Here is a 15,798-nt window from a genome sequence, read left to right on the forward strand (position 1 = left end):
TGCTGAACATATGCAATTGTATATTTTTTATCATGGGCTACAACCTTCTTCTCGAAATGTGATAGATGCAGCTGCAGGAGGTTCCATTATGGGAAAAACCACAGAAGAAGCTTTCCAAATGATGAATGAAATATTTGAAAATGCCATTCAATGGCCATCTGATCGTGTAATCAATAAGAAAGCTGCTACTGTAATTCAAGCAGATGCTTTAAATACACTAACTCAACAAATTGCTTCTTTGGCACAAAAGTTTGAATCTTTTCAGGAGAATAAACAACAGTCAAGCCAAGCTGAGGCCTGTGACATATGTGGAGGAAACCATCTAAACCATGATATGTCAAGCAAGCAACCAAAATGATGAGCAGGTTAATACCGTCGGATACAAGCCATACTCTTTTGGTAGTTCATTGGCACAAAAACATCTAGGCTTTCAATGGAGCAATCCAAATGGTGCTGAAAACTCCCAAAGCTTTCAAAATCAACAGGTACAGGGTCCACCATGATACCAGAATCAAAATCGCGGGCCATCAAATTTCAGACCATATCAACAAATAACTCCATATCAGCAGAGGTCGCAACAAACACATACGAATCTTGATGACCTATTGTATAAGTACATCAAATCCACTGATGAAAAAATGGAGAGTCAAAATTCAGCTCTAAAAAATCTAGAAATTCAGTTAAGCCAGTTTGCAACTCTTGTGTCCGAAAAGATTCAAGGTCCCTTACCAAGCAATACACAGAAAAATCCAAAGGAGTACCTTTGAGCCATCGCTTTACGGTCAGGTAAGAACCTTGATGAACCTTACAAGGACACCCAAGAAAAGAATCAATAATCACAACAGGTGGACAAAGGTAAGAATGCCGAAACACCCTCTGAACAATCAGAAGAAAAAAGAAAAGAAAATGGAAGAGGAAAATATTCTCCCTGTGAAAATTCCTTTCCCCCCAAAAAATGAAGAGATAAAAGCTTGATAGTCAATTTGTCAAGTTTTTGGATATTTTGAAACAAATTCACATTAATATTCCTTTTACTGATGCTTTATTACAAATGTCTTCATATGCCAAGTTTCTCAAAGAAATTTTGTCAAGCAAAAGAAAACTGGAAGAAGCTTCTGTGGTAGTACTTACTGAAAAATGTAGTGCTATACTTCAAAACAAACTACCACAAAAGCTCGGGGATCCATGTAGTTTTATAATTCCATGCACTTTGGGAGGAGTATATTTTGAAAAAGCACTTTGTGACTCTGGGGCTTCAATGAATCTAATGCCGTTTTCTATTTTTAGAAAATTGGATCTTGCTGAAATAAAAAAACACAAGTGTTTCTCTTCAGTTTGCAGATCAAAGTACTAAAAAACCTAAGGGAATAATTGAAAATATTCTTGTAAGAGTTGATAAGTTCGTTTTCCCTGTGGATTTTATAGTACTTGAAATGCAGGAATGTCCTGATGAACCGATAATTTTGGGTAGACCATTTCTTGCTACAGGAAAAACAATCATAGATGTCCATCAAGGACAATTAATTTTAAGAGTAGATGAAGAAAGAGTCATTTTTGTTATGCAAAAAATGCTAAGATTTTCAGGAGATGAGACATCATCCCTATGTTTTTCAATTGACATGATTAGTGATCTTGCAGATGAATTCAAAGATGATAATTTGATTCTAGATTCTATGGAAAGATGCTTGTCCAAATCTAACACCTCACATGATGATGATCCCACCATCAGGAGCGAAGCTGAAATATTGGGAAAACATTACAAGGATGAGGAGATACAATCGGAAGAAGTTCAACCAAAAATTGAACTCAAAATTCTTCCTTCTCATTTGAAATATGTTTATCTTGAGCATAAATTATTTCCAGTAATTATTTCATCTTCTCTATCTGCTGAACAGGAAAACAGTTTAATTGAAGTACTACGAGCACACAAAGGAGCCTCAGGGTGGACAGTGGAAGATATCAAAGGGATTAGTCCAGCTATTTGTATGCACAAAATCCTCATGGAAGATAGCTACAAACCAATAGTCCAGCCCCAAAGGAGATTGAATCCTACAATGCAAGAAGTGGTGAAAAATGAAATAATTAAACTTCTTGCGGCAGGTATCATCTACCCCATTTCTGATAGCCCTTGGGTAAGTCCTGTTCAAGTAGTACCAAAAAAATGAGGTATGACGGTCATAAAAAATGAAAATAATGAACTCCTACCTACTAGAACAATTACTGGATGGAGAGTTTGTATTGATTATAGACGCCTCAATGATACTAGAAAAGACCATTTTCCTTTACCATTTATTGATCAAATGTTGGAAAGGTTAGCAGGATATGGTTCTTACTGTTTTCTTGATGGATATTCAGGTTATAACCAGATACCAATAGCACCAGAAGATCAGGATAAGACAACTTTCACATGTCCCCATGGAACATATGCCTATAGGAGAATACCATTTGGTTTATGTAATGCACCTGCCACATTTCAACGTTGTATGTCAGCAATTTTCTCAGACATGACCGAAAAATTTCTAGAGATTTTTATGGATGATTTCACTCTTTTTGGAAAATCATTTGAAAATTGTTTTTACCATTTGACCTTAGTTCTTAAGAAATGTGAAGAGACAAACTTGATTCTTAATTGGGAGAAATGTCATTTTATGGTTACATAAGGAATTGTTCTAGGTCATAGGAGCATCAACAAAAAAAAAAGGCTTGTGAGGATGAAGACGATCAAGGCAGTGAGTCTAGAAGCATATACTTGGTATAAGAAAATCGAAGTTGAAAAATGGACATTACATGCTGATGAAGGCAGGAGATGGGAGATGCTTACAACAAACAGCTCGGAGTCATTCAATGGTTTGGTAAAATCTGCTCGGGGACCACCCATTACTACAATGGTAAGAATGACTTTCATGCATGTGGAGCGGTTTGTGACAAAAACTAAGCAAGCCAGAGCCATATTAGCAGAGGGTAGAAGATGGATGCCAAAACCTTAAAAAATGATGGAGCATCATAGGAAAAAATGTCAGCTGCACAAGATGACCGAGTATAGCCTGGCTGAACGTGTGTATGAAGTCAGAACAGGTTATTACCAGGGTAGGGGAGGAAAACATACATACCGTTTATGAGGGCACGAGAACGTGCAGTTGTGGTAAGTGGCAAACATACCATATGCCGTGTTCTCATGCCGTCAAGTGTTTCGAGGCAATGGGAAAAACAGTATCAAGTTATGTGGCATCGGAATACAACGTCAAAAGTTACGCAAAAGCATATGTCAGCCGTTTCTACCCAGTTAGTGATCAAGCTTATTGGCCAAACGAGTCATTTTCAATGGTTGCTAAGAAGGAGTATATCCATAAAATTCGGGTTAATGCACGAACTCGGATTCACAATCAAATGGATGTCAATGATAGGACATACTCTTGCAGGTGCTCTACGTGTAAGAAGTTTAGCCATGATAAGCGCTTGTGTAGCCCACGAGGCTGTGGTGGTGCAACTACTTCTCGTAGTAGAGGAGTCTCCCATACTTGATGTATTGTTTTAAATATTTTGTTATTGTAAATAATGATGTATTATTTGGTTATTGCAGTGAATTATTTTGAACCTCTCGTATTGGATGAATTATTTTTTAATATAATATTTTTATTTGTACATTCGAAAAAAAGTAATGCCTTGACTAAAAAATAAAACACTTAAAACAAAACCTTATAAAATGAAAGACTTAAACCTAAACATAACAAGATTCAAACAAACAAAACTTACTTTGGGCCAATTTACAACCCCTAAAACGACAATCCAAAAGTTTAGGTAAACTTGATGTAATGAGCCGACATTATTGTCCGCAAAAAAAGATATTAAGTTCTATATAAAATATTAATATTTCAGAGTTTTGAAACATTACTAATCTTGCGTCAAAGTATGAAAAAACGTGAATTTGAGAGCTTTAAAATTGTGTGGAAAAAAAAATACTACTCTTTGCGCACTAATTTAGTGCGCAAAGGGTACTTCGGTGACTTTTTTTTTCGGGTTATTTTGGTACCTTTAGTTACTTTTTGGGTCATTTAAGTTGCGGACTCCCTTTTTATTCACTTTTACCAGTTCACTGTATTAGTAAAAATAAAATTTTCACTTGCTTGTTCAATTTAGCATATTAAAAGATTTTTTTTCTTCTGTTTTTGACCTTTAACATTAACAACTAATTTCTCAAATCATTTTTCAAGTCTATGATACCTTACACCAATTAATTTGGTTATTATGGTAAACAACACTTTATTTATTAAGTACTTCTTAAGGGGTGTGTAAAGTCCATTATAGAGCATTAAAAGTGTAACAGAGGGAGTAATTTGGATGGAAAACAAAATTGTACAAAGATATTTTATGTGTTATTTTCTCTTATATATATAATATTTCTTATAAGAATGACATATAATTAAAAATAAATTTGTAATTGTGAGTTTGTTCTAAAGGAGTTAATCTTTCATAGGATGTCATGAATGTAATTAAAACAATAAACTTTAAAAGAACTTTTGTAATATGCCAAAAAAATTTCATTCAAATTCGGTATCCAGATAAATGTAAAATGAAACTGAAGGAGAATTTTGTTTAATTATAATTTGCCTTTGACTACGAAATAATTGTACACGTTCGAAGAAGTCATATTGAACTAGAGAAATAAAGGAAAATGGCTGTTCGGTGGAGTGGGGTCCACCTTTTAACATTCAAACCATGTGAATTAAGAAAAGGGCAAACCATGATTTCTTTTGTAGCTTTTTTCTCTTCCCTCTTTTATTGGAAAAAAAATAAAGCATGTCATGTGGAACGATGCAGTGTGCTTATGGATCATATCTTTCTGCTTTTTCTCTTGTCCAAGGCAACCCAAGATGCTTCTGCTCATACTTAATTGAGTACTTCTTAATTGATTCTTTCTTGACAATTTAGTGAGTTGGAAGGAAGTCAGAATCATATTATCTCAGATTATATACGAAACTAAAAATAAGGTATTTTTTTAGTAAAAATGAAATACTTACAATTCTTACTTATTTCCTTAGTCGGATTATGAAGCAGCTATGCCAAATGATCTTCCCCCTGTTTTAGGCCTTTGTTGGCTGGGTCATTTGCACTTTTGTCCCTATTTTGTGCTGGTCTTTAATTTTTGTCCCTAGAGCCAAATAAATTTTTCGCAGGACAGTATATATTTTTGCATCATAATATTCCTCAAGTTACGCTTCGCGCCCTTGAAAAAACTTAAGTCCCACTAGACATAAGTTCGATTTTGAAAAGAAAAAAAATTAAAGATCAGCCCATTTGAAAGAAAAATGTGCAATTTCTTCTTATTTGCTTGAATACCAGCAAGGTTACGGGACAACAATTTTAGAGCTACCGTCCAACAGAGCAGGCTTATATACACATGACATTGGCAGAAGTGCACCCATGGACTATTTAAGGTTGCTGTTTCAGACATATCCAATTTTTTAAATTGTTCAATTTTTTCCAGTATGTAAAACGTAAGTAAAATTGGATAAAAATATGCTTAAAATAAAGACAACCCAAAGTACTCTGCACAGTAAGTATGCTTAGTTGAAGATAGCAGAGCTCCTACTTTTCGCTGAAGAGTTGCATGAAAGAACGCCTTTGAACTAAAGGTTTTTTGAAAGCATAAGGGCAAATCAAAATTCATGTTAGCATTATACTGGCTATTTGTGCACAATAATTAGAAATTGACTACACATTAAATAGCAGGGTACAAATAGGCCATCCATGAAATTTGCTAATGGTACAAGATGGGCCTATCTAGTTGTCGAGTTCGCTAAACCCAAATTGGAAAGTCATTTGGGGTGGTCTTTAATTTTTAACCTTCAAATTGGTGGTCTTTAAGTTTTGTCCTTCGCTTAATACCCTGAGATTGTGGATTAAAACCCCAGCTCAGTATAAAAAATAAAAAAAATCGCAAGGCAGAATTTGCATGGCCAAAAATTCTGCCTGTACCCATGCAAATTCTGCCTTAAGGCGGAATTTCAGCCTTGAAGGACAAAAGTTAAAGACCACCATTTTGAGGGCCAAAAATCAAAGACCACCCCCAGCGGAGGTTAATCCTGTAAATTTCCCAAAAAAGTTTCCAATTTGGGTTTACTGGAAGTCTGGACTCGACCACTTGCTAGTAGGCACTCTGTTTTAATTTATGTGGTACTTTTCTTTTTCTGAAACTCAAATTATGTAATCTTTGACCAAAATTTTAAAATATATTCTTGAATCATATTGACATGGCATGAGAAGAATTGCAACTTATTGTACTTTTCCTATAGTTTTTTAATATAGTAAATTTTGATTTTTGAATATTAAGTTAATCTAATCCAATTTAGCTTCAAAGATTAATCAAATTTACTCTCGGAAAAGAAAAGTGTCACAGAAATTGAGACAGAGGAAGTAACATTTTGTTTTAGAATATTTTGTCATTTTCTGCTTTTTTTAAGTGTTATATAAAGAGATATAAATAAACTAGTTACTGATCCTATCTTATCAGGGTAATATTACAGTGCCATGTGACAATCTTCTAGAATATGAACGGAATACTTATAACAGTTAAATTTTCAACAAGTAGAGCGTGTAGAGACTAATGAAAGAAAACGTATCACTGAAGCGTTTCCGCAATACAGAGCGTCATCTTAACATATTGATTTAAAACGCAATCTCAATATCTTTTCCTTTTTTTTTTCTTTCTCTAAGTAGTAATTACCTCTTTCTTAAGAAGTCCCTTATCATTTTATATGGTCTTTATTCTTTGGGGAACCTGTGTTTTTGTTTGCCAATGTTTTTTTTTGGGTAACACTGTGAATTTACCATTGATAACAATAAGAGCAGGTACCTAATCTCACTTTCATCTAAGGAGGTGAGCATCAGGTCTCACCCCAGCAACTAATTACATTGTAGAGAACGCAAAAAACCTCTACAACTATGTGCTTTCCTCGACCTTTGCAGTATACTTATCCTCTCTATAATTTCCAGTTTTATTTGCGTAAGAACAACCTCCCTATGTACATTTATTTTCTTGAAAATCCTCCAGTTCCTAGCCCTCCAAGTGTGATATATTACTGCCCCCCAGATGGCTGCAACCACTTCCTTCTTGAATTGGGGCCAATGCTTCCTTTTGATTCTAGCCAAAGTTTGTTGCACCCCTCCAAGATGTAACTGGACACCAGCCCACTGCATCAATTTAGTACTGACAGCTTGAGTCCAGGAGCAATCCACAAATAGGTGATGAGCTGTTTCCAAGGCTTGAGTATTGCACAAGCAACAATGTTCATCCTCCACTGTTATGTTTAACCTAAGTAGTCTGTCCTTAGTGAGGATCCTATTTTGATTAGCCACCCATAGGACATATCTGTGCTTAGGTTGAGCAGCTGCAGTCCATATAAGGTCTGCTGATTCAAGTCTTCTAAGGTTCCCAAGCATGGCAATATAACTATGAGTCATGGAATATTTTCCTCCAGCAGTCGACTTATATCTACCATGTTGGTACCAAGTCTTCATATCCTCTTTCAATCCATTTAGTTTCTTCCAGTACCAGCTGCAGTCTTGAGGAGCCTTATGTACCCAAATATCAGCATCTTCTTTTATGTATATACCATGAACCCACTTAACCCACAAAGAGGCTTTATGTTCCACTAACTGCCATAACAGTTTGCCTACTGAAGAAATATTCCAGATCTTGCATCCTTTAACATTCAAGCCACCTGATTTCTTAGGCCAACAAACCTGTTCCCACGAGACTAGAGATATTTTTTTCTGTCCTTCCGTAGCACCCCACAAGTATTCTCTGCATTTTTTGTCCACTGCTTTCACTACAATTTGAGGCAATATAAATACACTGCCCCAAAAGCTATGAATAGAAACCAACACAGCATTCATAATCTGCAATTTTCCAGCTTATGAGAGGTTTTTGGCATATGAAGTTGTGATCCTACTAGTGATCTTTTCTATCAACTGGTGACAGTCTAACTTATTCCACTTCTTTGGTGATAATGGCAAGCCTAAGTATCTAATTGGGAAGGTCCCAATTGAGAAACCTGTCTTGACCAGTAGTTGCTCCTTTACCCTCTATGCCTGCCATGAACAAGTTAGATTTGTCCATATTTGCCACCAAACCAGAGGCCCTACTAAAGTGTGATAATGCTTCCATGACCCTAGTAACTGACTTTAACTCAGCCTTACAAAATACCATAAGATCATCTGCAAATATGAGATGATTAAGTTTCAATTGTTTGTACATGGGGTGAAATTTGAAGTCTGGTAGTGATCCCATGCATTTCAACACTCTTGAGAGATATTCCATAATTAAAACAAATAGCAAAGGTGAGATAGGGTCACCCTGCCTTAGCCCCCTCTTTCCTTCAAAATAACCATGATTCTCCCCATTCACATTCACAGAGAACTTTGGTAAGGATACGCAAGTCATAACTAGTTGACTAAATTTAGCAGGAAACCCAAAGCTCTTCAAGACCTCCTCCAATAATTCCCAACTGACCATATCATATGCTTTCCTGAGATCTATTTTCACGAGGCACCTAGGAGTGGTTTTCCTATTATAATGCCTCAATAGATCATGACAAATCAAAACATTTTGTAACATAGATCTTCCCTGGACAAAAGCTGATTGATTATCAGCAACCAGATATGAAATAGCATGATTTAGCCTACTGCAAATCAGCTTGGAAATACACTTGTAGAGCACATTACAACAAGATATAGGCCTGAACTGGTTTGCATATTCCGGGTAGTTGACCTCGGGGATCAGGGCAATGCAAGTAGAATTCAGCTGTTTTAGCAATATACCATTCTGAAAAAATTCCAAGAATGCCTCAGTGATATCATCCCCTACTACTTTCCATGATGCCTTAAAGAATCCATTTCGATATCCATCCGGACCTGGACTTTTATTGCTATCAATTTGAAAAATAGCAGTTTTCACATCCTTCCTATCAAAGGGCATCAATAAGCCTACTTGCTGCTCTAATGATAAATATTACCATTAGCCATGATGCTTCTACTTGCTCTCACCCTTGAGGAACTCTTCTGCCCCAACAACCCTTCATAGTACCCCACAATTAGCTGTGCTATAGTCTCTGATTCAAACTGCCAAACTCCATTATCATTCTTCAGTTGGGTGACAGCTTGTTTAAGTTTCTTATGTTTAATCACTGAATAGAAGTATCTAGTATTGTCATCACCCAGTTTTATCCAGTGTGCCTTACTTTTTTGCTGTAAGTATACCTCTACTAAGTAAGATGACTATCTGAATTTCTAATATAACTCTTGTTCCTGTTTCTGTAGTGTTGGGTTCAAGGGATCTGATTGGAGTGATACTTGAGCCTGAGTCAATGCATCTCTATCCTCTTTTGCTTCTACTTCAATGTCCCTGAAATGTTGATTGTTTAGGATTTTCAACTCCTTCTTAAGCAGCTTCAGTTTCTTCATAATTTGGAACATTTTGCATCCTGTTATAGGAGTTTCCCAACTTTGCTTCACCAAGTCAATGAATTGGGGGTGCTGGCCCCAACTGTTACAAAATTTGAATGATTTCTTAGTTCTAGCTCTCTCATCTGTCAAACAAACCTTCAAAGGGCAATGATTGCTAATGCCTTCTGGCAGACATCTAGCCGGACATGATGGCATTGATTCTAGCCATTCTTCATTGATTAGAGCCCTATCAATCTTAGAGTATATCCTCTGATCCACATGCCTATCATTCCATGTATATTTGTTCCCTTGTTGAGGCAACTCTACCAGCCCACATTCTTCCATGCATTGTTGGAAATCAGCAACCTCAGCCCAAGTAATTGGATTGCCTCCTATTCTATCATCCATGTATAATACTGAGTTAAAATCTCCCAGAATCATCCAAGGTAGTGTACAGTTTTCACTATGTTCAACTAGTGACTCCCACAAAGTTTTCCTTTCCTCCTTGGTATTAAACGCATACACAAATGATAAAACAAACTTCAGCTGCATTGGAATGTATAACACTTCACAAGTTACCACTTGGGCAGTAATAGACACTGGAACTAGTCTATAATAGTCTGGTCTCCAAGTGATCCATATCCTACCATTATAATGGGCATCCAAATTTGTAATATGATTCTAACCATTAAACAAATTTCCAGCAATTTGATCCAAATTCTCCTTTTTTATTTTATTTTCAAGCAGTCCGATTAGTCCTACTTTTTCTTCATTGCAAAGGAGTTTCACCTCCTTTTGCTTATTCGGGGCATTTATCCCCCTAACATTCCATGCTAAGAAGTTAACCATCCCCAACATGTGGAATTGGTTGGCCTCATACAGTTTCTTCACTTTGCACTGAGTTACTAGTGCCAAGACCTTGGATCACCTGATTGGTATTCTTTTGTTGGTTCTTTCCTGTTCCAGTCTTTCTCAGTGGAGTCACCCACACCCCAACCTGTGTCTCCTGATTACCTTTCATATTTGCCCCTGCCTGCTATTGTACCACACCCACTTGTTTTGTACCCCCACCAGTATGCTTTGGCACTGCCCCAACCTGAGAGTTTGATTGCCCCATCTCTGGCTGCTGCTGATTCCCTTCCTTCTGTTTAGCCACCCCCATCTCAGTGCTAGTTTGATCCTGACCTTGTTGAACATTTTTCTCTTGCGGTTTTGGGGGGTGTTTCTTCCTGCAGATCTCCTCTGTGTGCCCATACTTTTTACAGCAGCCACATAGTGTCGGCTTCCAATCATATGACACTTTTTGTTCAACTACATTGCCTCTCTCGTTCCTAAATAGTATCACCTCCGGTAGAGTCTTTCCCATGTCAACTTCCACCAATACTCTAGCAAAATTTAATTCAATCTTCTTTTCAGTATTCCTGTCCACCATGATAGGTTTACCCACCAAGCTTCCTATCTTACTGAGACCTTTTGGACTCCAATATTTGAAGTCTAGTCCAGGAAATTTCACCCAAATTGGCACGGAGTAGAGTTCCTCACGAGTAAATTCCATATCAGGGTTCCAGGCTTTAACTATGAATGGTTTGTTATCAAAGTGATAAATGCCTCCTTGAATCACCTCATTCTTCCCAATTTCACTATCAAATCGGACTAGGACAATGCCATTCTTCAACATTAAGATCTTATTTAGTCCATGTTTTGCCCAGAGTCTATGGATGTACCCTTGAATCACTTCAAAGGGGGGATGGGCACCCAATACATAACAAACAACTGCACTTCTCCAATATTCAATTTCTGACTCGAAATCCTCTAATTAAATGTCAACGATAGGGGACTCACCTTCCATTGATGGAGGAACATACTCCAATTTAAACCCAGCATTTGAGATCTTCGTAATATCGAAGTTGTCCCAAATCGAGGGTTTTGACCGCGAGATCTCTTCATCCTCAACCTCATCTGCCCAAGTTTTCTTTCCTCTCTCCTCATTTGCATCAGTTCGAGCTGGTTCATTCACGATTTCACTCCATTGAGCCTGGGCTACGAGCGACTGATCTAGTTCCACTGCAATTTGTTCAGTGACTGAAATTGATTTTGTAACTGTTTCCTCCGATTTCTTTTCGAATTGCACTACAACAGCTTCAATTGAGTGAGCTTCCCTACCTTTCTGACCTCGTGTTGCTTGAGATGCAGCTCCCTGTGCCATTATAGCCTTCTCCGACGGTTTCCGAGCTCTCTTCCCCATGGCCAGCGCACGGTTGCCAATGTTATTTGTGGAAGAATATCCTTTTTATGCTACAACTTGTTCCTTGTAGAATTCCTGTCACAAATGGTAACTTTTACCAGAGCAACAAAACCACATTAAACCAAAGAGCTCGTATATTGAGTAGTTGATTTAGCCATACAATAGATACAGGAGTTAGACTGCATAATTAAGGTAAGGCACAACGTAAGGTTTAAAACATTAAATTCAGTATCCGTTTGACTACATGCTGCAGTAACTGAAAATCATAAGAGTTGAAGCAGTTAATGCATATAACTCTCTTAATTTCTTTTTATATGATAGTGTTTGGCGGGAAGAATTGAAGAAGAAATATCTTTTGCGCATACCAAAGTACTCTTAAAATTTGTGATTATAAATATGTCATGTGATTTTTATAGCTTTTTCAAGAAAATTAAAAGACTGTTAACTATATAGTAAGATGAAATAGCAAGACTGCTACGGTGGTGGAGTGGCTTTTCTTTGGTAAAGTATGTAAAAGATGTGGAGCACTATCCCGATATTTTTGTTTCTGTCATCTCAATATCTACATCAAGACCAAATCGTTTGATGTTGGAACAGATATTTATTTATAATTAATTTTTTAGTATCATGATAGTGTAAAAGTACATAAATTCTTTACAAACCACCTGAGTTTGATTAAAATAACCGCTTCTTGCCTTCACAATTTAGAAAACTTACCGGAATCCGGAGCCAAAATAACATGTTTTGGGAGCTAATATCCCAAAATGGGATGCCTTTTTTTTTTTATATACCAAAATGGGTATTTCGTTGGTTATCCAACGAAATACCCGCAAGCAACACTGTTCCGGTCCGGTATTTGTTGCATTTCGCTACACTTGTAGCGAAATGTAACAAATAATTTTTTTTTTTTTTTTTTTTGCATTTCGTTGGTATATGAACGAAATATGATTTTGTTTTTGTATTTCGTTTATTAAAAAACGAAATAGGAATTTTTTTTTTCTATTTCGTTGGTATATGAACGAAATAGGATAATTTTTTTTTTTGTATTTCGTTTATAAAAAAACGAAATATGATTTTTTTTATTTCATTTATATAACAACGAATATAATTTATTTTTTTTGCATTTTGTTGGTATATGAACGAAATAGGATAATTTTTTTTTTTTGGCATTTCGTTTATATTCCAACGAAATAGGAAATTATAATTTTTTTTTTCGTTTATATAAAAACGAAATAGGAATATATATATATATATATATATATATATATATATATATATATATATATATTTTGTATTTCATTTATATACCAATGAAATAGGATAATTTTTTTTGTTTTTGTTTTTGTATTTCATTTATATAAAAACGAAATAGGAAAATAATTTTTTTTTTCGTTTATATACCAACGAAATGTTTTGTTCCATTTCGCAGGTATATAACGAAAAACCCTTTTTTTTTTTACCGTTTTTCTGCTCTCCATATCGCTATGGTTTTAATTTTATTTTTTTGTTCATTTCTGTTTTTTGTATTTCATTTATATAAAAACGAAATAGGAAAAAATAAAATTAAAACCATAGCGATATGGAGAGCAGAAAAACGGTAAAAAAAAAAGGGTTTTTCGTTATATACCTGCGAAATGGAACAAAACATTTCGTTGGTATATAAACGAAAAAAAAATATTATTTTCCTATTTCGTTTTTATATAAATGAAATACAAAAAAAAAATATATCCTATTTCATTGGTATATAAATGAAATACAATATATATATATATATATATATATATATATATATATATATATATATATATATATATATATATATTTTCCTATTTCGTTTTTATATAAACGAATTTTTTTTTTATAATTTCCTATTTCGTTGGAATATAAACGAAACGCAAAAAAAAAAAATTTATCCTATTTCGTTCATATACCAACGAAATGCCAAAAAAAAATTATATTTTCTTATTTCGTTTTTATATAAACGAAATAAAAAAAATATTTTCATATTTCGTTTTTTTATAAACGAAATACAAAAAAAAAAAATTTATCCTATTTCGTTCATATACCAACGAAATACAAAAAAAAATAAAAATTCCTATTTCGTTTTTATATGAACGAAATAAAAAAAAATCATATTTCGTTTTTTAATAAATGAACTACAAAAAAAAAAAAAATCATATTTCGTTCATATACTAACGAAATGCAAAATAAAATAAAATTATTTGTTACATTTCGCTACAAGTGTAGCGAAATGCAACAAATACCGGACCGGAAGTGTTGCTTGTGGGTATTTCGCTGATAACCAACGAAATACCCATTTTGGTATAAAAAAAAAGGCATCCTATTTTGAGGTATTAACTCCAAAAACATGTCATTTTGACTCCGGACTCAAACTTACCGCTACCAAATTAATGTTACAAAATTTTGCGAACGAACACCCAAATTGTGGCCGAGCCAAAAATAAAATAAATATTGATCAACCACGAGATACATATGACATATATATATATATATATATATATATATATATATATATATATATAGACGAGATACATCCAAAAGCAGAATATTAATGAAATCAATGGGAAAACCGAACCACGCGGGATGCCCCGCCAAAGAATAGTTTGTCAAAGAGAACCATGATTACGACGTGGATATGATATAAAGTAGTCGGGCAATTCTTTCTGTAAATAAACATGATTTTCGAGATGAACAGCTCGAGTCGTGCCATGTGAGATCTGGATGGTTTTATTAAAATATCTTTTTGTTTGGTGAGGAGGTGTTGATGAAATTTTTGACTAACAAAGATTAATAAGAGCCCGTTTGGATTGGCTTATAAGTTGTTTTCAATTTTTTTGAGTGTTTGGCTAGCCAGTTTAAAGTCATTTTATGCTTAAAATAAGCTCAAAAGAATAATTGAGCCCATTTGACTTACCTTATCTAAAGCAACTTATAAGCTGAAAATAACTTATAAGCCAAAAAAAAAAGTTAAACTACCCCAACTTATTTTTTTTAGCTTATAAGCTGCAAACAGCTTATAGGCATAAGCCCATCCAAACAGGCTCTAATTATGATGTTAAATATCAGGAGGAGCAAGTATGTATCATAAAGTCAAAAACTCAGATTATTGCAGGAAAAATGACTTTGGCCATAAGTGAGAAATGTCATCTTTCCCCTTTTGATAGAAGCTATATTTTTCCTCTAAAACTATATATTTTTTTAGTAACCGAATACTAGAACATGATTTTCTTAAAAAAATAAAGTAAAGAAGAATAAAGCATTTTCCTAACTGACACGAGATACTTGAGATATTTATTTACTGATCAAAATATTTGACAACTCACATATGGGTGCTAATTATTGAGTCAATTATTAGTTTAATAGTTGACTATCACCACTAAAGTAATTATGGAGTAGTAATAAATAAGGACAAATAGCACTTTTGGTCCCTAGTTATTGTCTTACTCCGATTTTGATCCTTGTATTATTTGGCTACGCACATTGAATCTTCGATTAAGCTAAATGTGTGATTTTGGTCTTTTAGGCTAACGGATGTTAAATAGTTAACAGAATTTATATTTAAAAATGTACTATTCTAAAAATAAATAAAGACGAAAAAGAAACAAACAAAAAGGATACTAGAATTCATTTTCTTCAATCGTCTGGTCACCCGCCATTGCTGACTTTCACAAGCATAAATTAAGAAAAATAATTAACAATGGTTTAAGTGAGAAATAGTTTTCTGGGTTTATGCTTCTCAAAGATCAACCATGGTGCTTGTTGCTTGGTAAAGTAGAGGCGGAAAATAATACTACTAATAGATTTAGGTCTCTTTTTATTTTCTTTTTTAAATTACTTTTCTTTAAGTATATTTTTAATATGGATTCTGTTAACTATATTTTTAATATGGATTCTGTTAACTATTAAACATCCTTCAGCCTAAAGGACCAAAATCACACATTCAACTTAATTGAAGGTTTAATGTGCTTAGCTAAATAACAGAAGGATTAAAATTGGAATAAGGCAATAACTCAGGGACCAATGCTATTTGCTCAATAAAGAAATATCTCATGCGTACTGTGACCTTACTATATATATGATTAAAGATT

General features: G+C 34.6%; 2 protein-coding genes across 2 annotated transcripts; both read right to left on the reverse strand.

The window, feature by feature from the left end:
• Positions 1-6,903: 6,903 nt before the first annotated feature.
• Positions 6,904-8,977, reverse strand: LOC132629103 (uncharacterized). The gene is made up of 2 exons (XM_060344839.1): positions 8,055-8,977; positions 6,904-7,867 (listed from the first exon to the last, which is right to left on the reverse strand). The coding sequence occupies exons 1-2, from the start codon at positions 8,975-8,977 to the stop codon at positions 6,904-6,906; spliced, it is 1,887 nt and encodes a 628-aa protein (XP_060200822.1).
• Positions 8,978-8,997: 20 nt separating this feature from the next.
• Positions 8,998-10,465, reverse strand: LOC132629104 (uncharacterized). The gene is made up of 3 exons (XM_060344841.1): positions 10,325-10,465; positions 9,352-10,125; positions 8,998-9,246 (listed from the first exon to the last, which is right to left on the reverse strand). The coding sequence occupies exons 1-3, from the start codon at positions 10,463-10,465 to the stop codon at positions 8,998-9,000; spliced, it is 1,164 nt and encodes a 387-aa protein (XP_060200824.1).
• Positions 10,466-15,798: the final 5,333 nt, after the last annotated feature.

This window comes from Lycium barbarum, chromosome 2 (assembly GCF_019175385.1).
Source record: "Lycium barbarum isolate Lr01 chromosome 2, ASM1917538v2, whole genome shotgun sequence".
NCBI classification, from domain to species: Eukaryota; Viridiplantae; Streptophyta; class Magnoliopsida; order Solanales; family Solanaceae; genus Lycium; species Lycium barbarum.

Coding starts and splice junctions, on each gene's coding strand:
- LOC132629103 (XM_060344839.1), bottom strand. CDS start 8,977: ATGCCCTTTGATAGGAAGGATGTGAAAACTGCTATTTTTCAAATTGAT. Junction 7,868..8,054: donor GCAACTACTGGTCAAGACAG/GTTTCTCAATTG, acceptor TTCTATTCATAG/CTTTTGGGGCAGTGTATTTA.
- LOC132629104 (XM_060344841.1), bottom strand. CDS start 10,465: ATGAAAGGTAATCAGGAGACACAGGTTGGGGTGTGGGTGACTCCACTG. Junction 10,126..10,324: donor CAGTGCAAAGTGAAGAAACT/GTATGAGGCCAA, acceptor TTTAATGGTTAG/AATCATATTACAAATTTGGA. Junction 9,247..9,351: donor ATGCATTGACTCAGGCTCAA/GTATCACTCCAA, acceptor GTATACTTACAG/CAAAAAAGTAAGGCACACTG.